The sequence below is a fragment of the Ursus arctos genome, unplaced genomic scaffold, assembly GCF_023065955.2.
Source record: "Ursus arctos isolate Adak ecotype North America unplaced genomic scaffold, UrsArc2.0 scaffold_18, whole genome shotgun sequence".
In the NCBI taxonomy this organism is placed as follows: Eukaryota; Metazoa; Chordata; class Mammalia; order Carnivora; family Ursidae; genus Ursus; species Ursus arctos.
The window spans coordinates 40,412,539-40,435,699 of record NW_026622852.1 but is presented as its reverse complement, the minus strand read 5'-3'; the positions used below and the strand labels follow the sequence as shown (position 1 = coordinate 40,435,699).

Genomic DNA, 23,161 nt, shown 5'->3' with positions numbered 1-23,161 from the left:
TAATAAAAATATTATTAAAAAAATAAAATTACCTGTAATCCAGCAAAAAAAAAAAAAAAAAGGAAATATAAAATAAAACACCAAAATATTAGTTGAATTGTTTTTATGGGTAGTAAACCTGTGATTTTTATTTCCTCTTTTATTAGTATGTATCAAATTTTACACAATGAATATTTATTTTTGCCTTAACACTTAAAAAGCATTATAAATTTTAATAAAGAAAATGATCTTTTAAAAAAACAATAGTTCGGTCTGAAAATATTTGCCACCAGTTCAATATTTGCTTTTAACATAATCTTTTCAGAAGATATATACCAACATGAAGTATTTTATACATATTAGACCTTTTATTTACTTGATATCTTCTCATAAAAGATAATTATGAATAAATTAAATAAAACTTTTTTAAAAAAAGAAAACATTTTCTGAGTTGTAGGCTAAATATTACTCAACTTGAATTCTAATATTCTTCCCCTTTTGGGGAAATAAAATCTGACACATTTTACTTATTTATTTATTTATTTAGTCATGTCTTAAATGTATAACTTGTAAACAAATTTAAAGGTAAGTCCTTGTTTCTTGAAGTACCAGGAAAACATAAACTAGATTATAACAATTTATAAAGTAACTTTAAAATAATATCATACAAAAATACAGTTATTGCTTCTATTTGCAATATTCAGCTTTCTGTAAGTAAAGACTGGTAGATTATTCATAGATATGAAAGAAATACATTCGCATTTCTGCAAGACAAATGACTGTGATAAATAACATTATATTTTCTGGTGTTTTAATTGTTTTTCTTTATTAAATGATTTTTGTGACACAACAAAGAAGTCTGAAGTTAACAATTATAATCATTTTGAGTAACCCTTCCTATTCTGCCTAAAGAATATCATCAAATATGCTAAATACAACAAATGGCACATGGGGAATCATATCTGACCAAAAGATTTTCCTGAAAATGCAGAAGTCTGGAAACTGACATCTACTTAGCTTGGTATAACTTTGTACAATTGGCTGCAGAGTTTATAGTGAGTTTATAGTGCAGCCTCCTGTTCCATTAATAGGATTTTTGGACCTGGAGCTCCAGGAAGCATATGATTAACTCAGCTGTCCTAAAGTGTCTTCCGTACCCTCTACGTGTAAACATACTCATGTAGAAATGCTTCTCCTTCCATGATTTCCCCCTCCTTAGTGGTTAGAAACAACACGTGGGCAACCCTTTCAAGTCCCCTCTCTCTTTGGGAGCTTTGTACTATCGCTCAATAAACTTAGCTTTGCGGCTTACAAAAAGAAAAAGGAAAAAGAAAAGAAAAAAGAGAAGAGAAGAAAAAAGAAAGAAGGAAAGAAAGAAAGAAAGAAAGAAAGAAAGAAAGAAAGAAAGAAGGGAGGGAGGGAGGGAGGGAGGGAGGGAGGGAGGGAGGGAGGGAGGAAAGAAAAAGAAAGAAAGAAAGAAAGAAAGAAAGAAAGAAAGAAAGAAAGAAAGAAAGAAAGAAAGAAGAAACAACACATGATATGGAATAGTCTGCTCAGTATGCACGTCATGACTATATCCTGGGGCCTAATGCAGAGTGACCAGGACAATTTTCTTTCTTCAAAATGTGGCTTGTTTTTAAAATTGTTTGTTGTGGCTACAAAAATCAGCCAGCTTTGCAGGAAACCACTTATTAAATGAAGAAGACTGGTCATATCCAAATAGAGACAAAATACTGTGATTAAAGCATGCTCTCATTATGGAGACATCACTGATGCTCATTAGCTGATTTTATTGGATTTTTTTCTTTTTTTCTTTTTGAGAGAGAGCACGCACACACATGAGGTGGGAGGGGAAAAGGGAGAGGAAGAGAGAGAATCCCCAAGCAGGCTCTATGCCCCACGTGGAGCCTAATGCTGGGCTCCATCCATCTCAAGACCCTGAGATTATGACCTGAGCTGAAATCAAGAGTCAGATGCTTAACCGACTAAGCCACCCAGGTGCCCCTACTGGATTTTTTCCTTATGTCCTTAAGTTTTAGGCTGTACCAACAAATACCAAAAACAATAGAAAACTACACGACGTTAGAGACAAATATACACACAATGGAATAGGCCACTGGGACATAAAACTAGAATTTTATTTAGAGCACAAGTACACAGACAAATATGAAGCAAAAACAGTGAGCTGAAAAAAGATGAAAACACCTTAGTGTAAAAAGCAGTGAGCAGCAAAATAAAAATGAAGCCAATAGTATATTCTTATTAACAAAAGAAGTTCTATCGTATTAATACAAATATCAACTGGCAGAGGATTAATTAACCAAGAGCATCACAGTCACACATCTTAACATATTAACAGAAATTTCCCTCCATTTCAATTCACCTTTCTCCTCTTTCACAAATTTTAATTGCAGCAGTTTAAAAAGAGAATTTTAAAATAGGATTAGAGTGAACATCGGGCACACGTGGTTTTTTCACAAAAATCAGTTAAAAGCCAAGTGGCCAGAAAATATATAAAAAATGACAGTCTACCAAATGGGGGGGGGGAATAAATGCATGTCCAAAGAACAGTATCATTTTTCATAAAATTTTTCTAAGTATTAATTGTGGTGGTTATATTTCTGTTAAAAAAAAAAAAAAGCCTGGTGTGAAATTGTACCAGATAAATTGACAAATCTACCTTTTTAATCCCAATTAACTTCTAAGTGGTAGAGTAAAAGAAATCTTAAAATTATCCTTATAATTCATAAGGTGGAAGCCCTTATTTAAGTTGAATATAGCATTCATTCTATTCAACAACCAAAGTTCTTCATTTTAACAGATAAATGAGTCCTTTAAGTGATTCTGTTGAATCCAAAATGCTTCCAGTCATTCTCTTACCAGGTCTCAGGCCTATGGGGTTACAGTTACATTTCCAGATTACAACAAAAAAGAGGTACAAGCTATAGCTCACAATGGGGCTAATCTGGCAAATCTATGTCTAATTTTAGCAGTGAAAAAAAGCTTAAAGTCATGATGGAAACATACTCTATAAATCAGAAGCCTAATAAATATATATGCATTATTTAATTAAAAAGTTGCCCTGGGCATAAGGGCCTCAGGACAGACATACAAAATGTACAGAAGACCCAAAGTGGGTAAAAAAAATCCAAGAGCGGGATTCAAATAAACGTGCCCATAGCTATCTAATAGAAACCGTTAATCATCAGGATATATCATGCCATAATCTTTGGTGTCCAAAATATTTAAAAAATTCCAAGTATACAGACCTTGCCTGAAAACCCCCAGTGCAGGAATCGAGAAATACTGTAGTGTTGCTCTGGAGGAAGTCACTGGACAAGGGCAGGACTTCTTTAGAACATACATAATTGAATTTCCTTTTATTGCTTTATCACCTCCATTGAGGAGTAAATGTTTAAAGCATATTCTGGAGAAAAGGCTCACAATTAAAATCTGCCTTTCTTTTCCTTTAAGCAAAGAAGTGGCAGGGGCCTTGATGAATTAGTTTTAATATTCTTAGAATTAAATCAGCAATTTCAGCAGCAATGTTTCCAAATACAGCACTGGCTGTCGCCATGTATCTGACAGTCACACAAAAAGCCTCTATATAATTCAGGAGATTATCCCTTTATTAAAGGAATCTCATAATTAGAAACCCATCGAACAGACAGAATGAAACCCCACACTAGCAAGGAATTTTGGTGTGTTGGTATTAAAACACTCTTAAGGAAGTAGCCTTCTTTTCTTAACATTTTATGACAGTTTCCATTCCATTTTAAGAGTATAAATGTATAATATTTTCCCCATGTGGAATTTTAACAAAATATACAATTCATTCACTGAAATAATTTTCTACTTTCAGAGTGTGTTTGTAATTGCTGAGGCAAGATGGAAATACTAGGAACCAAACTAAAGACAGGTGGGCAGGAAAAAATTCTGATAGTCATAAAGCAAATAAATATGTTAAATAAGCCCATGGGAATGCTGAATATAAAAGTTAATATTTGGGAACACTGAGGTTTCTACAGTCCCTAATAAATAAATTTAAAAAACTCAATATCCTTATCAAATGCATTTCAAACAATTAGCCATGGTAACCAACAAAAATAATGCAGGTACCTCATAGCCCTGTTATTAAATCATTTACCTGGATAAAAATCACCAGATAAAGGTAATTATGCAGCTACATTGTCATTCTATTGGATTTCTTTGTAAGTATTGGAAGAACAAAAATAGATCTGAAGTGGGGGGAGTACTGGAAAAGTTAAGAATTCTTGCTTTCGGGGCACCTGGGTGGCACAGCGGTTAAGCGTCTGCCTTCGGCTCAGGGCGTGATCCCGGCGATCCGGGATCGAGCCCCACATCAGGCTCCTCCGCTATGAGCCTGCTTCTTCCTCTCCCACTCCCCCTGCTTGTGTTCCCTCTCTCGCTGGCTGTCTCTATCTCTGTCGAATGAATAAATAAAATCTTAAAAAAAAAAAAAAGAATTCTTGCTTTCTCTTTTTGCAAACATTTCCTTTCAAAGAGTTGGGGAAAGTATGGAAGAAAATCTGACCTGGAATTACAATGTGAAATGAGATTCTTAAGTTGGCACCACTTGACAACTACAATATTTCCTTCCGTAGAGGCCACTAAGTGCTGGCTCAAAATATTAAACAACTAAGTACATGTTTTCACAAGTCACACATACAAATGTTGACTGGCACAGCCTCTTAGCACAGTTTTTCAGTTTAACTACAATAAGTGATAGCAGCAATGGTGAACAATTCCACATAAACACCACAAACACAGATATGAAAAAGCACCTACAACAACATGCAAATCTCAACAGTGACATCACTGAATATTACACAATGCATAGAAATTGTAATGGTTTTTGGCAAGATTTTTTTTTTTTTGTAACAAATACTTTATAAAACAAAAGTTCTTTTGTTATAAATGCTATTTAAAAAGTTGTAATATAATGAATTGTAGATATAAAAATTCAGTTAAAGTTAATCTGAGTGGATTAATACTAATAAAACGGACCTGCTACTTCATCCAGTATAAATAATCAATTATAAATTAATTTCTAGTGGAAGTATACTAAGGTATTTGATTTATAAAACGTAAGAATTACAGAAAGTAAACAGGCATAAAAATCACTTAAATACAGTATGCACAATTACTGTTAGGATTCTATATTGCTGATGTCCTCCTAATTCTACTTACCACAAATAAATAAATTGTGCCAAAGTATTTTCAAACCTCTTTGAAATGAATGTACTATGGTAAAAATACTAATTCCAGTGTAATACAAAGAAGAACATCAGAAGTCTAGCAAAATTCAACATTGCATTCAAAAGACAAATAATTCCACTGTACTTAAAAAAAATCCTAGAATTTCACCTTTTTTCTTCAGCTATAATCTGGTAAATATAATTTGTAAAATAAAAATTTGTGAAATTTTTATATATTTATGCTTGAATTCCTCTTTAGAAGACCAAGCAGGATAATAGAATTTACAAATACTTTGTATTTCAACAACTTCCTGCTATAGGTCTTCCATTAGTTCCCATTTTATTTTTCCTCCCTATAACTAAATTCACTTCAGAAACATCCTAATTACATTGATAGAAGTTTGATTCTTTGGATTGAAAGTACATCCCAAACCTTCAAGATGATATTTTAACCTTTCCATAGAGTAAAAAAGGATATTGTAGACTGCATTCAAAACTAGTAATATAAATACTATGTAGCCGGATATACAAATGAATACCACACTAAACAAAAAGTTACTTTTTAGTTCATAATCTGTAACTGGAATTCATATACTTGAAAACTATAGATTTCCTTCTGTAAACGAAAATTAAGTATGAGTGGGGGTAAGCTGAGAGATGTTCGTTAAAAAGAGCAAAGTTACATTTAGAGATTATTCCATCAAATTTCAAAAAGAGAAGTTGCTAAAATCAAGATATAACAGTATAAAATGAAAAGTGAAAATTCACATGCAAAATAGCCTATTTGGAAACTGGCAGCTTGAAATCTACTCCTAGTACAAACTTGACTGAGGGCTTAAAAAACTATTAAAATTTTGAAAACAAGAAGGAAGATACCCTTTCTAACCCAGTGGAAATGTAGGGTTGTTTTACCACCCTCAACTCTTATCTGTGGACTAGAAGTCGGGGTGCCTGGGTTCTAGTTCTGGTTCTGACTCTAACAAGGTGTGTTATTAATGCGCTCATTAATGTTTCTGGGGCTTTTTCTGTTCTATAAAAAAGAGGGGTGGGTTAGAGTAGATGATTCCAATCTTATTTTCCAGCCACCATGCGAAGGATGTGTCATAGAGGTAGTAGCTCATTCAGGTGAGTTTGAAACTACGAAGGTAGGGGCATAGGGAACATGAGAATTCCTGGGGAATCAGCATCTGAGGATCCCCTTTGCAATCTCTATCTCCTTACCCTCCTTGTTCCCTACCCCCAAGAGGACATGGTGACTCCTATTCTTCACAGCACTGAAGAACACAGGGCTAGAGGGTCTCTTGGGTCCTTTCCACGTCACCCTCCATGATTATAACTCAGCAAAGATGATGGTTTACACTAATATTCTGACCTAATTACTATTCTGATCAAATTAATACTCTGACTTAATTAATACTGAGTGTAATTCAACAAAGTCATGGTTTATATACAGCTCAATTTAAACGTATTAAGATGCTGTCTTTACAAAATAATGCATCTTTAATACCAATCAGGTGTTTCCTTCAGCTTTGGCTGCCCCAACTGATCAATTTACAGATAGGATGAAGCATGAGAAATTCTGATTATCTTTCTTTTCTCTAATTAGAAGCGAAATCAGAGCTGTTGGCAGTTTGCCAATATCATCCCCTTTTCTGTTGTTCTATCATTAGAAATACACCAATCACTAAAGGATGAAACACACAGTGTATTTCTGTGTCCCAGTTATATTCTATGGCAAGGATCTCTTAAAATCATTCTATCTTCATCATTTTGCCTTATGAAAAGCTGTACATTCATTTCATCTCAGCCAGATCCAAGTGGGGAGGAGAAGCAATGTTGAATACCACGCCTTAAGGGAAAAACAAAACACAACTGAGGGTGCCTTTGCCAATAGCGTATTTTCTAATAAGCAACTCTCTAATCTGTACCTGTATATGGTAATATGTCAAGATCTGATATAAAAGAATTCTATCTGAGAAAAAATCTATTAAACTAATTGATAGAGAACTTAATTCTTTAGTTAATTTATAACACTTTTCCATAGAGGAACCTTTTAAAAACTAGCTTACTGCAATAAATGATCATACACTCCCCTTGACTTCTCCTCTAGGCTTGGAAACTTATTTCCTTTATCACATAGTAGAGTTTTTATTTATAGATGTTACGTATTACAGCTATATTTTGGCCAGAGAAATATAGATCAAAAATACTCTTTTCCTACAGATAAAGAAAATCAGTCACAAGAAGCCTGATTAAAATCAGAAGTGTTTGTCTCTAATATATTGAACTGAGGAGATAGTCAAACTAGAGAAAATCTGAATGGTTTCCGATCTATCTTTAATTCTGAGAATCAAAGGATAATATTTTTCCTCAAAAACTTCCTGTTAAAAACAATATTTATTTATTATTAATTAATTTATTTATTTAGTAGGCTCCACACCCAATGTGGGGCTTAAAACTCATGACCCTGAGATCTGAGTCACATACTCTATCAACTGAGCCAGGCATGTGCCCCCAAAACAATCTCTATAAAGAAACTAAAACAAAATATTAACAACAAATTCCTATATTAAGTATTGCTAATTTGCAGGCAAGATCAAACTCCCTGACAAACTGGCAATCAATATTCAGTATCTGGCGGATAGCAATATTGGCTTTTGGGCTTAAGAGAGATATTCTCTCTGCCTAGAACCTCCCCTTTCCCCATCTGATTTATAAAAACAAATGACGATCACTTTTTAAAATATAATTACTTGTGCACACACCTCCATGACAAAGCTAAGTGTCCTTTAAAAAGTGTCCTTTAAAAAAGACACAAACTTTTGCTCTCTATGCATGGCCGGCGGAAACAAACTATGAATGTTCCATCTCAAAGTAACTAAAATAACGAGGCCAAAACAATGTTGTACTAACAAACATGCCAGGTGATGGCACTGCTCTCAGTCAATTTGGAGATAATGAATATTGATGATTTTATTACACCAGGGATTTCATTTATAATTTATCACTTCAGAGAGTCTACAGACGCAGAGCAAATCACGTTGTGAACAAGCAGCTATAGCAGAAAAGAACAGACTTCATCATATCTGGATCTGGTATCACATCCTAATGCTCTTACGTATTAGCTGTGATATGGGCAACCCATTTGACTCCTCTGGATTTCCTCTTCTATAAAGGAGAAATCATCATACTTATCCTCAGGATTACTGTGAGAGTTAAGTGAAACAACTTGGAGAAGTACTTAGTACTCTGGCACATTGTAAGTACTCAGTAAATGATCGTCATTGATGACAATCGGTACCTTCTTATAATGTGTGCACCTATGCGAGCACGATGGATGGTGTAGGAATGACTTTGCCTTCATATTGATTTTAAAGCAGGCTCTAAGGAAGATCTCCTCAAAATACTCAAAGCGTATTATGTATTACACAGCAAACCAACATATTCAAGGGCTGAATAATAGACAAACTGCATGAGTACAAAGTTTGGGAAATGATGCAAAGTAGTATTGGCAGCCTTTTTTGGTGAGCTTTTCAAAAATGAAATGAAACTTTTATTACAGTATCTTTTATAAATTTTTGGAGGGCAGGGACTATTTAATACATCTTTATACCCTTCCCAGTGTCTAGACAATAGGTGTTCAAGTATTTGTTTATATGACTATAAATTCTCATCTCAGTGAAGTCATTTGATTTCTTGACATCTAAAAGCTAAGCCGTATGACTTAGACAAATTAATGTGATGGAAGTTTTAGCTAACAATGACCTAACTGAAAAACCAAAGAGACCTGCTCTATCCTAGAAAAATTTCAGACTATTCTTTTGTGCATCGGGAAATAATTTAACATAGGGAAAAGTGAATTAACATAGGGAAAATTTAACATGGAAAAATATCTTTAAGTATTTTAAGTAGCTGGTGTATTACAAATCATATTCAGACCATCCCTACTACTCATGATAAGAAACAGAATTTAAAGAATAAGCTCTGTTGGATAAACATCCTGAATATCTCTAATTTTTTCAGACATGATGGGTTTTTAAAGAAAAATTGCTACCACCCATGGTTTTCAACAGCCAGTCACTCAGAGAAGACAGACTGAATTTTGCAGGTATGTTCCCCAAATGCTGACAGATGGGCTTGACATTTTTGTTGTAAACAATGCAAAACTTCCAGAGTCCTGTGAAGGGGCACTGTCTCTTTCTTACATGACCTTACACTCACCTAAAAGTGTAAACTTTGCAAATACGGTTTTATTGTTTTTGTATAAACCACAGGATAGCCTGGGAAGGTAGCACATTCAGTTGTAGTAAACACCTGCTGGACTGCTGAATTTTCACTAAAGCACATATATGATATTTTGGCATGTACCACTGCCACAGTATGAACATAAACTTTTTAAAGCTAAAATAACAAATAATAAAAATGGCATCTGGCAGTAGCATGTCTTCAGTATTGTTTATATAAAAACACAAAATTTAGAGGTAGTTGCAGATAATTTTTTGTAATTTCATCAACCCAAAGAGGTACTACAATTCAGCTAAACTTCTACCAAGCCATTTTTCAGAAAAGTTTTCTAAGTCTACATCACAATGTTCCTATTTGGTTTGAGTTATCAAAGCAAAATATAAATAAATAAAAAGTAATTCACATTCTCAATGTAATTGTGTTCTTCTGAATGCAAATGTACTAGGATGAAATAGGAGAGAGACTTTCATGTTAGTAGTACCTCAATAAACACACAGGGATGCAAAGTCTCCTAGTTCTGCTTTCGCAGTATATACTGACTGCTTTTCTTCCTCATCACAAACTTACTTTGCTGTCAAAACATATTAAGAATTTTTAAAAGTATGTCAATGCAAAAATAAAATGCAGAATCACATTTTAAATGTTTCACGGAAAAAAAAATTTTTTTTAAACATGAGAGGTAACCCATTAAAGACAACCTGATTTAAAAAAAAAAAAAAAGAATTCTTTTACAGTAGGCTGTCCTGTGCACTTACAAACCAGTACAGAAAAAGTAAAGTTTTGCAAAGAGAACTTGGAGAAAGAGGCCCTGTGGTTCAAAATGAAGAGAAGCGGGGGCAGTAGGGAGCACAGTGTGCCATCATGAAGGATCATTCAAGCATTCCTTTTAGTCAGCCTTGGGAAATGGGAAGACACTGTGTGCCCATTTCTGGCTCAAATCACTGGAAACTGACTAGGAGTTGGAAATAAGGAAGATAAACAGAAAAACTCTGCAGTCAGATGACAGTACCATTTCTTTAACAGTAGCCTAACTGATTTGTCTTGATCTCAACATAAAATGGATAGAACTAAACCTTTCAAGGATTGGAAGGATTAAGGATAATATATATATAGAAATAAATATGTATGTATTGAAATGTCTAAAGAAATATTTACCAAAATATTAACAGTGGTTATTTTGGCCAGCAGATTCAGGAGTACGTATTTTTCTTTATGCTTACCTGAATTTTCTAATTTCATACAGTTAGTAACTATTACATAATGATGCATGTAGTAAGTCACTTGGCACAGTGCTGGCACACACGCTAGTTCAAAAAGTGGTGGGTATCATCATTGTTAAGACACCACACAAAGTCCACAGCAGACTTTCTGCTCCGGAGCCAAAGGAAAGGTCACAGCTTAGAGGAATGGGTCGTTATGTATTTATGACTTAGTGTTGGAAAAAGCTGCCATGGGAAAGCTCAGCTAATGTGATGATTTAGCAAAGCAAATCAAAATTAAGTTTGTCCTGGTCGTACGATAAATCAATACCACCTACCATCCTAACTAATGTGAATTATGAGGTTGCCTTGAAGAACAAACACTTCCCAATAGAATCCAATAAAGCAATTAAGATTTGGATTTTTTATGTGTATATGATTATGCAGGACAGGAATCTAGCTCAACTTTATTGTCGTCCAAATGTCTAAACTTATGTTGTCGTTGAAGGATCTCAACTAAAAATACATCACAGGCGTCAAGACTTGAAAAGAAAGACCTTGGGAAAACCACCACAAAGAGTTGTTTCACTAAAATTATTATTATTATAATTGCAGGGTATCGCAGATAAATTTATATTTACTGTAGAAGAAACTCTGCACATTTTCAAGAATGCTTTGAATTCAGTTAAATCTGGTAACAAAATGTTGTTACCCAAAATGAGTGTCACTATTCTTTTGATCTCAACTACAGAGTCAAGTAATCTCCTAGGGAAAAGAGACCAAAGTTTAATGCTTATAAATAAATAATTCAGGGGATTTGGGCTTTGAAGAGTAGGACTCTTTTGTTGTCTTGACTAGTGCTTCTGGATTTTTAATAAGACTCTCCCATTCTCTACCTTCTTTTTATGTTTGATATATAATCTCATACTTGGGAACATTTTCAAAGCTTTGGTAGTTTTGTAAATCTGAAAAATCACACTTCATTTTAACTGATTTCTTAGGGAACAAAAAAATACTCTATCCAGGTTCAAGCACAACAGTAAAAATGAGCTATTAACAGTCTTTTTCACCACAATATTGGACATTGCATATTATTTAAAAATTATTTATCTTCCAAAAAGAATGGCACCTTTATCGCCCCCAAAGAAAAGATGTTAGCTAAATATCTAGATTTTTAGACATTACAAAAAATGAGGCACAGGAGCTAAAATTCTAATTCAGCTAAAAAAAGTATGTAGATAATTTGTTGAGCTTATATCAACACTTTCATATTCTGGATCTGACTGAATACAGTTAGTTCTGTGTAAGCAGTAGAGTTAATATTGTCTCCTGATTAATATAAAATTTTAAAATTAAAAAAATAAAGCCATTTATTAACTAGACTAAAAATGAGAGGTGGGGTGGGAAGGAAAGCAGGAGTTGAGGACACAAGTGTCTAGGATAACTTTCAGTTACTTTTCTGACAGTTCTTTAAAAAACGGAATTCCTTCTCTACTTTGTGTTGCCTGAGAACCACTATGGTTTTGTAGAGTCTGTAACAGCAATTACATTTAATCACCCACAAGTACATTTGTGTTAAGCCTATAAATACTATGTTAGCAATACTAAACTATCTCCATTGGCTTATTTGTAAAAAGAAAAATATATTATATATTTATATTTTTATAAAGTTAATACTGAGGGCAGAGGAAAGGGAACGAGAAGCAGTGTATAATCACAGTCTCTCTGGACACAGTAACCAAACTGGAGTCTTGCTCAAGCCACCTGGTCAAGCAGTGTCTGAGGAAGAGTCATAGGAGGCAGAGACAATGAAATTGCCACTGTTGGAGTGCCCAGCCACTGACTGGGCGGCCTGCTGGCTGAGATTGTTACAGATAAGCACCAGCTGGTTGCTCTGGGCCTCGGACAAGGTGCTGCAGCTCTGATACACACTGAAGTTGGTTTTCCTGCCGGGGATGTTACCCTTTTCACACATGGTCTTCACCATCTTGGCCAGCTTGTTCTTGCCAAGGGCTTGGCAGTTGTACCAATGCAGAGCTGCCAAGTTCACGACTGGCTTGATGGACAGGTAGAAAGGAGCATCCTCATAGCGCATGGCAGGAGGCCGCCGCTGGGCATACTCCTTATAGTCCTGTACGGGGCAGGTCTGTGGGGCGTGCTGGGTGGCATACACACGAGAGTCCGTCCCCCCTCTCTTGGTTTTGGCATTCAGGTCGCCAGTGTCTTGACCCATCCACTCTAAGTACTCCAGCCCTGTTTCTGTTACCCGGAGCCGAATATCACCCCACTTCAAGGTAGATCCATGGAAGCCTGTGCAGTGCCCAAAAGCTTTCGTGTTGTTGAGCCAGACAAGGTTGAGAAGGCCCTCGGGATTATAGCGGCTTAGTAGTCCCCTTTTCCGCAGAATGAGCTCATCAGCAAAGGTGAGCTTCATGGACTTGTGTGGCTTATTTCCCTTTCCTTTGCAGCGGAGTTCAATCTGCTTCTGTTTCAGGGCCTCTTGGGAACGCTTGAATTCCTTATCCCTGGTGATACTGTAGCCATACCTATGTTCTTTTAGGTACCGTTCAAGTCCACACTGGTAATTGGCCAAGCTGTTGGGTTCATATTCGGACCCATCCTTCTGCCTGGCATCCACAAAGAAAGAGGCCAGGTAGGCATCCAACTCCTTGCAAGGGATGACATAAATCTCTCTTGTTTCAGAAGGATACTTGGAGATGAGGAACTCTCGGAAATTGCGGAGCGCGGTCTGCGTGCTCCGGATGGTTTTCTCATTCTGCTCCCTGCTGAGCTCAGCTGCTCTTTCATCCTGGTCTGCAACAAATTGGGGAGGGGAGGGATAGAGAGGGTGTTGATGAGTTCAGAGAATGCACTTTCTACTCTGAAATAAAGTTTCCTCTTATAATGAAAAGGGAAAGAAGGAATCCATTTCATAGAGATCACTCATGAATGTTATTTACATACCTGCTGCATTATAATAGCCAACTTCAGTTTCACAAATGATGAACTAGACAACAGTATGGCCCATTACAATCAAAATGAGCTTCTCGTGTCACTGACACACAAGTTTTGTGCATGAGTTTGTGGGAAGAGTGAGATCAGAGCCAGCCTTTGCATCAGGAGGAATATGAGACAGAAATGTGCCGTTCACCCTACTGCAGTGTGCATGGGCCCCATTAAAGTGGACACACTCATTATGAATCACTTCATTTGTGAAACCAGAGGTTTTACTGGTTCTATTTTATTGAACTAAAATATTCAAATTTGTTATTTAGCACATCACTAGAGATCTATATTTAAAAGATACTAAACCGATCATTTTGTAGTAGTTTATTCAACATTCTGGCAATTTAGGTAAATACAGTTTATAAATATTCTGCATGTAATTGCAGGGCAGTTTGTAAGAAGCAATAAAAATATTTGTTATTTTGTAAAGTAATGAGGACAAAACTTCATAGGTGTAAAGACAGGACAGTGAAACTTGAATCAGGCTACTATAATCCAGATGTAAGGAAAAGGGTGTATCTCTTGGGCAAATCATTTTATTTTATTAATGTATTATTTACACTCTTCCACCAAGGACTAGGGTTGCCTCTTTCCGTTACGGATCACCCACGATTAAATAATGTTGCTCTAGACTAGCAGTTCTCACACTGTAGTGTACCTGTGAATTACTCAGGATGCTTGATCAATATCAGATTCCTCGGTGGCAGGAATCCATGCTCGGGATGAGGTTTGAGAGAAACTTCTTTGAGAAACAAAGTTCTAGTGCTTATGCCTTTTATGAAGGAAACCCTACTCTATTTTTACTCTTTTTTTTTTTATTAAGTTCAATGGTATCATTTAAATGGTTTCCTTTCAGTAATATGTAATTTAAATTTGGACTCTTAACATTAACAATAAAAAAACGTTTGGTCAAAATTCACCACTGTTATGCCAGACATGGGTGTAGCTCAAAAAGAGAAATTCTAAAAATGAAAGTACACAATAGAAAACTGGGCTATCTGATCAGAGGCAAGCATCAAGCTTAATTTAAAACAACATAAAAAAATGTAATTTCTGATTATACAGTATAAGGTAAAATATTTTGTTTATCCTGATTATCCTCTTTAGGAAAATTTTAATTTGTAGGGTTGCTCAGTGGAAGTCTTTGTAATAACCACACACGATAATAAAAATAAAATTTCTAATAAACTGAATTTTATTCATAAAATACAGTACTTTTTGTATTACTATACACATTTATGAATGAGAATCTTATTTTTAAATGACAGCTCTAATGTATAATTGCCAAAATCCTCATACTTTATAAAATGAAATGAACTAAAATTCACTAAACTAGCTAATTACATATTTTATAGGCACATTTTTGAAAGATATTTCTAAAATTCAATATACAAAAGTATATTTTATGTCTCATTAGACTTAACTTTTGATTATGCCATTTTCTTCCCATTAAAATTGTTTATATATCAACAATAAAGATGTATATCTTTCCATCAAAAAGATGGAAGGCACACTTTGCATGTAACCTTTTACCAGGCTGGCTTCCTTGGCTGTTTACATGTAAAGCCAATGGCGCCAGCACATCTATTCATTTTGGCTAACTGTTTAAATATCTACCACTGTGAACTTCAAACTTCAAAGACTTTCTAAGAAATAAGCATTCATAGACAACTTTAGGAAAAAAACTTCTAGATTCTCAAGTTTCATGTAGAATCTTTTATAAAACTTATTTGTCTGAGATGAAGACTGAGTTTGCACATGCTGCCATCCCAAATTTACTATGGTATATACTCTGGGGTGTAAAAGACTTTGAGGAGGCAAAGAAAATTTATAAATTGATGATTAAATCCATAGCATGTCTTGTCCTTCTTTGTTCTTATACATATTCTGATATAGGTGAAATTTGCCATCAGAAGGAGGGTATTTCGGCCTGAATTGGGGTGAATTTAGGACTTCTGAGGGGTTTATAGGTTAGTGAAGTTGGTTCTTTTCACTAGAAATAGAATATTCTGCAGGACTATCAGGATGTTCAAGATAGAGGCTTAAAACTATTCAGTTCTTTCAGATTCAGCATGCTTTTGTTCATAAGATGCTTAATAACTATTATCAAATACATGAAATATTAATTCTTACAGTCAATCCTCATCTTTACTTTATAAAATATTCAGTATTTTCTACTTCCTTTTTACAAAAATAAACTGTTGAAAACCTTTGGGTGTCCATTTAAATATCAGTGAGTGGTTATCGGTTTTTTCAAAGTTCTTTGGAGGGGTATGTGAATAAAAGAGTTTAAGTCTGTTGGACTTAATTACACGGCCTTAGTATACTGTTAGAGGAACTGGTGAAGAAGACTATGGAAGGGTTTGGAGTCACTCGTTTGCAAATTTCCTGGGTGAGGCAGCCAGTTCTTTCACATGTGCTTCTCCTCTGTTCACATTTGGAGGGCCTGCGATCACTCTTAGAGCTGACCAACACATTAGCACTGCTTCAACATCCTCAGCCCAGTTTTGTTTCAAGCCTTTCTCCTCTTTCTACTTGGCCTCAATTTTAGTTAAGAGCCATTATATTTATAGAAAAATAAAACTAAAAAATCCTTTTCCTAAGAGCCCGGAATGTGCCACAAAAGGAGGTAGAAGAGTAGAGAAACCCTCATTCATTTTTCATGAACACGTGGAAGTAAATGGCTTTAAGGTCAAGTAATAGTTTTTCAGCTAATTACACAATCAAATAAGTCAGAGAAGGTTGATAATAAAATATAAAACTGTTACATTTATCTTGCTTTTATCTCTAGTTTTAGAAAAACTTCTGATCCACTTCCTTTGAAAAACTTTTTATTAGGTAAAACAAAAATACAATAAAGTAGACCAGTCATTAAGTGCATGTAATTTTACAAATTGACTCCAGCATCCAGATCAAGAAAAAGAACACCACTAGCATCCCCAGAGTCTTTCTCATGTCTCCTTCTTCCAATTATTCCCTCCCACTAAGAATAACAGCTATCCCGATGAAACATAATACAACTGTCTAGTCTAGTCTATTATTGTAATTAATATCAATGGAATCTAAGAGGATAGGCTCTCGTGCCTGGTTTTTTTATTTCAACAGTTTATTTGTGAGTTTCATCCATATTGTTTTGTAGTGGTAGATAATTTACCCTCATTACTGTGTAACATTCCATTGAGTGACTATATCCATTGTGTGTAACATTCCATTGTGTGGAAATTTATGTTTCCATTCTATTGGACATTTGGGTAGTTTTCAGTTTGGGGCTATTTCCAATGAAATTGTTATGAACATTCTATTAAAAGATCATGTTGGGTGTTTACTTAGAAGTGGAATTATTGGGCCAGAGGAAATCATAGGTTTCAGTAGCTTTAACAGATACTGCCAATTTTCCAAAGTGCTTGTACCAATTTACTCACAGAGTGTGTGAGAGTTCACTTTGCTCCATATCTTCAGCAACACTAAGTAGTCTTTTTTTTTTTTTTTTACACAGCCATTCTGCTGGGTGTGGGGTGGTACTGCACTGTAGTCTTAATTTTCATTTCCCTGATGACTAAAGAAGTTGAACACCCTTTTATATACTTATTGGCCATTTGAATATTCTCTCTGTGAAGTACCAGTTCATTTTTCTGTTGGATTATCTGCCCTTTTCTTACTGTTTGTAGAAGGTTTCAACATACTCTGTTTGAGTCTTTATCAGAAATACATATTGCTAGTATCTTCTTCCAATCTGTGGCTTGCCTTTTCACCTTCCTAATGGTGTTCTTAACAAATAAGAGTTCTTAATCCTAATATCGCCCAATTGTTGATTTTTTTTCCTTTATTGGTTCATGCTTTTTGCATCTTGCTTAAGAAATCTTGCTTATTCCAAGGTAATGGAAGACCTGTTTCTTCCAAGAGCTTTACAGTTTTACTTCTCACATTTCAGTCTGCCATCCACTAGACCATCTACCTGTGTGTCCTGAGATAAAAATTATGATTGTTTCTCAGTATGGCCCATGATCGATTTGATTTTAATAGATTAATAAACTTTCAATAGGCAATACAGCATATAGTACAGTATCTGAAACTTGCAAATGGGTATAGAGTGAAAGTAAGTCACCCTCTCGTCCCATCTCCTTGTTGCCACATTTCCCTCTGCATGACAACCAATACGGCCAATTTATGGAGCATAATTTTTTATTTTTCTATGCACATGAACTTACTTTTTGCCTTTCAAAAAGGGGGGTGGAATATACTATACATTCTATTCCACACAATGGTTTTTACCATTACAATGTATTACAATGTAGTTCCATATCATCATATACATAGTTGCCCCAATCTAATAGCTGTATTTATAATGGATATACCATAATACATTTATCTAACCCCTCTCTACTGATAGACATTTGCATTATTTCCATCCTTTGCTATTACAAACAATGCTGCAGTGAGTATCCTTGTATACATGACATTTCCCACAAATGGGCATGTATATACACAGAATTAATTTCCAAAGTGGAATTGCTCTATTGCTGTTGCCCTAAATGTATGTATGTTGTATCAATTTATACTTCAATGATAAGGTATAAGAGTGACGGGTTAATCATACCTTCCTAGATATAATGTATTATCCATCTTCTTAATCTTTGCTTATTTAATTGGTAAAATATATTGTTGTGGTTTTATTTATTTTGCATTTATGATAAATGAGATTTAATATTGTTTTCAAATACTTATTAGCTCCCTATATTTTCTCATTTTCTTTCTGTGAATTCTTTTTGACCTCTGTACATTTTCTTTTTTTATATTGATTTAGGAGCTACAGATACATTTAGGAAATTTTCATTTATAATTAGTCTTAATATTCATACTGGTAGTCTTAATCTTTATTATATTTAGCCCTTTGTGATATATATAATGATATCTGTATATGAATATATAACTTTCTTTAGTTTACCTTTTATATTTGTGACTGTTACACATTTATGGCATTGAATTTCTTTTCTTTTTTTTTTTTTTTTAAAGATTTTATTTATTTATGTGACAGAGAGACAGCCAGCGAGAAAGGGAACACAAGCAAGGGGGTGGGAGAGGAAGAACGAGGCTCCCAGCAGAGGAGCCCGATGTGGGACTCGATCCCGGAACGCCGGGATCAGGCCCTGAGCCGAAGGCAGACGCTTAACGACTGCGCTACCCAGGTGCCCCGGGATTGAATTTCTGTTAAATGTTTTTATATTTTGTGGTATACTTAGAGATATTTTCCCCATTATGAAACCATAACACAATTCTGTTTTTTTCTAAAACATTTTTATTTCACTTTCCATTTTCATTTTGTTTCATTCAAATTTCATTTTTACTCTTTAAATATTTAAATTGAATATTTAATTATCTAATTTATTTTGGTGTAAAAAGGTAGGCACCAACTTGACATTTTTCTAGATAGTCATCTTCCTGTTAATAGTGGTGACTGTGGCTCATAATTCACATAACTTGACCTTTAAAAATTTTTTTTTCACTGTAAATTCCTATATTTGCTGTACTGTATCATTATTTACTAGAAGTCTATCATGTCTTCTAAATTATTGTGGCATTTTATTAGAATTTGTTTGGTTAGTGATCTGTTTACAAAGTTGCATAGGATTTGAGTAGTCTGCCCCAAAAGTTGTCATTTTTCATTGTGCTATTTGCAAAATGGTTTTCAGAAATGCATGTATTCTTTGATGACAGTAACACCTGAATAGGATATCACTGGGTTTAGGACTGTGATCCATTTTTAGATTCAACACTGAGTTTATCTCATTTTTAAAATATTAGTTGTGTTACTTTGCACACTACACATTAATGTATAGACTTTTCCCCAGTTTTATTGAGAAATAACGGGCATATATCACTGTGTAAGTTTATACATTACAGTATAATGGTTTGAATTACATGTATGGTGAAATGATTACCACTATAGGTTTGGTTAAAATCCATCATCTCATATAGATACAATAAAAAGAAAAGAAAAAAATTTCTCATCATGGTGAGAACTTTTAGGATATACTCTCTTAATAACTTTCTCATTTCTATTTGTTTCATTTAATCTTAGTTCTTGTGGTCATAACATATGTCAGGCTTTCTGTTTTTACTGTTATATCAGGGCTCTTGCTCAGCTCCTCTTTCGCTTGGCTGAACCCTCTTTCCTGTGTTGGCTTCAACCACAAGCAGGATAACAGCCAAAGGCTGAAAAGGGACCGTCTATTCCAGTGAATCTCCCTTTAGGAGTAAAAAGACCTCTTTCAGTTTATTTTCTCTTGCTAATTTTTCTAATGGTTATCATCACTTTGATAACTTTGCATATCTATTTTTATACAACATATATTGATACCTCACTACAAGAAATGCCAAAATTAATATACCATACACTTACATTTCTCCAACTAATCATTTTCAATTTTATTATTTGTCTTGGTCCTTATACTTATTATCTTTTATTTTACTTTTTGGTTTAGTTCTTCTAGTCTTACCTTTACACCTTCAAGTATCTGAATAACCTATTACTTGAATTGTTGGCTTTAAGTAATATCTTTTGAATCTTGGTTTATACAGTTTCCCAAATTCTCTCTCCTGTGCCCTCCCAACTTTAAAAATTATACATTTCCAGGGCGCCTGGGTGGCTCAGTCAGTTAAGTGTCTCCTTCAGCTCAGGTCATGATCTCAGGGTCTTAGGACTGAGCCCCACGATCAGCAGGGGATCAGCCCCTGCTCACAAGGGCGACTGCTTCTCCCTCTCCCTCTGCCCCTCCCCTTGCTTGTGCTCTCTCTGTCTCTCAGATAAAATTTTTAAAAAATCTTAAAAATTATACATTCCTACATTATTGTGGTTTGTGATACTTATCATAAAAATTTATAAAATAATTTATAATATTCTGTTTTTAATCGTAATTTCCACATTTTGGTCTCAGTCTTGCAATTAAATAGATAAAATCAATGCTTACCACCAGTGTTTTGCCAGTCTCCTCTCAGCTAAAGTTTGTCCTCCAATAGCTTATTCAGAAAGTATTTATAAAAACCATGTTTTCCTGAGGTCTTGAGTTTTTGAGTATGTCTTTAAGCTTTTTATTGTCTTTATAACTGAACAACAGTTTGACTAGGTACAAGACTCTCCACTCATACTCCCCACTCCCTGCCCCTCCCACACACCCTGTACAATAGCGGCATTGCTCAAGTATCCTTTAGAATTCAATGCTGGTGTAGGAAAGTCAATGGTCAGCATAGCCTTTCTCCCTTATAGGTCTCTTGATAGTTCTTAGGGCAGGGGCCTGGGTATCCAAATGATTATTTCTTTATCTGTGAAGGGCAGTAAGGTTCTAAGCTGTATCTCAGTATTGATCATTGTGTACCCATCTTTTTTTGGTACACAGTGTGCCCGTTCAAGCCATACACTCAAGTATATCTTCATTGGTTTATCATACTGGCAGATCACCTACCACAAAGATGGCAAGTGTGTATGTGTTTCTTGCCTCAGTCCTGCCCCCTCTGCTACTGTCTGGTATCAAACCAGGCCCAGGGAAGCTCTCAAGACCACCCCAGTAGCCCCTGTTCCAGTTCTTCAAAAGTGACTGTTAATTTTACTGCTCAGCATGTACCACCACCCTCAGGGGAAAACCGAGTTCTTACACCTCCATCTGAGATCTACAGTCACATGTCTCTTGGTGTCATATCCAAATCCCCAACTGATTGCTGCATCTGGCAGACTCTTTACACACTGTGGTTGAAGAAGAAGACTTCCAGTTTAATTTAAGAGAATGTTTGTTTCTGTTTCTCTTTCTTATTTTGAAGTGATTTTAAAGAGAAGCCCGAATTCAGATCCAGTTCTTTGCATATGAATGAGACTGATGCAACTTTTAGTCCCTAACCTGGTACTGTGCACTTAACCGGGATCCCATAAACACTCATTGAATGTTTTCTCATCACATGAAGTCTACTCTATGAAGAAGAGTTACATTCCTCAAGATTTTGTCATTCATCAAAAATTCAGTACCAAATTTCATTAAATTTTGTTTGAATGTATGTGGTAAGAAATATAACTTGGATTCTAAGTAGTTCTATTGTTTATCTAATGTTGATGATAAAATTGTTTTCAACACAAACAAAAATTCTATAAAGATCACTTTCAATTTTCTTAAGAGAAGTATGTATATCATTCAGCAAACTGAATGAGTCACGGTTATTGATGAAAAAAAACCACATGCACTGAGATGAGCAAAACCGTCTTATTATATATAGGTAGTTGTGATTAAGTCACAACTTTTAAAAATTGAATGTGGATAAAATCCCAAAGGCCCAGAAAAGTGAATGGAGAAGACAAGGTAGCAGCCAAAAATATAGAAGTACAAATTTTTGTTTTGTAATAGATCAGGTATATTTAACAACTAGAAATACAGTTTTGCTTATGGTGAATGAAGTAGGCCTCAGAACCATGTGCCCATGGCTCCCATGAACCTAACAGCCTAATCATTATATGTGCCCAGCCCTAAAACGTAACTTTGTCTGTTCCCACAGACCTGCTCTTCCACCTAGTCAGTGCCTCCACCTACCCATCTACCCAAGCTTGAAACCTGAGCACCACCCTTGACACTGTGCTCCCATTCCTCTGCAGCTAATCCATTAATCCCTACTGAGCCACCGCACTCATTCAAGCACAATTAATGAGTGACTGACACATATGAGGAATTAAGTAAGCCAATTCTACGGCATAAGGAAACAGTCTGAGTATAATGGAAACAGTCCTTGCTTTTGTGGAATTTACTACAGAGGAGGTGAAGATAGACAACTACGGAAATCTTGGACAAACAGACACAAATACTATGAAGAGAACGAAGAGTACCGTGAGAAAGAGTAAGTGACCTACTTAAGGATGATGTTCTAGGAAGGACTCTCTAAGTGAGAAGCCAATCATGTAAACCGTAGAAGGAGGAAGAGCAGAGGGACCTGCACATGAGAATTTCCTACAACGGAAACTAAGTTTGAGAAACTGAAAGAGTATCAGTGTGCCTGGAGCAACCAAAAGGGAGAGTGTCATGAGGAGATGTCTGAAAGCCCACGAGGCTCAGATCATACCAGGCCTTGCAGGCCTTATTAATGACTTTGTATTTTATCCTAAGTAAATTACTTAAGTCAGAAAACTACATGGTCAGGTTTGCACTGCTCTTTTTATGATATAAACCTATCTATAGGCTTGCAGACCTATCTCTTCCCATGCTAAAAAAATTCTTCAATAAACGTTCCCTTGCATAAGTAAGGCTAAGTTCGTATCTGAATGACCTGGTGCAAAACATTGCCAGACAGTGAAGTGATGCATAAGCTACCTCTGTGGAAGAAGCCAGAGAAAACAAGAGACTATCCAAGTCAATCACTACCTCACCTTTCCCCATCTCCCCACCCCCCAAAAGAAGGAAATGAATTAGAGTTTGTAAAAATTGTAGGATAGAGCTAAAAGATGTGAGCTAATCTTATTGAGATCTTAAAGGGCCAGGAGAC

The 23,161-nt window shown here is 35.3% G+C and overlaps 1 protein-coding gene across 1 annotated transcript in view; it reads right to left on the bottom strand.

Annotated features, from left to right (window-relative positions):
- Positions 1–23,161, bottom strand: part of KIAA1958 (KIAA1958 ortholog) — a 150,822-nt gene that overhangs the window by 24,715 nt on the left and 102,946 nt on the right. The window contains exon 3 of the mRNA XM_026513760.4: positions 13,373–13,456. Coding sequence (XP_026369545.1) covers positions 13,373–13,456 — 84 coding nt within the window. The remainder of the gene's footprint in view (positions 1–13,372; positions 13,457–23,161) is intronic.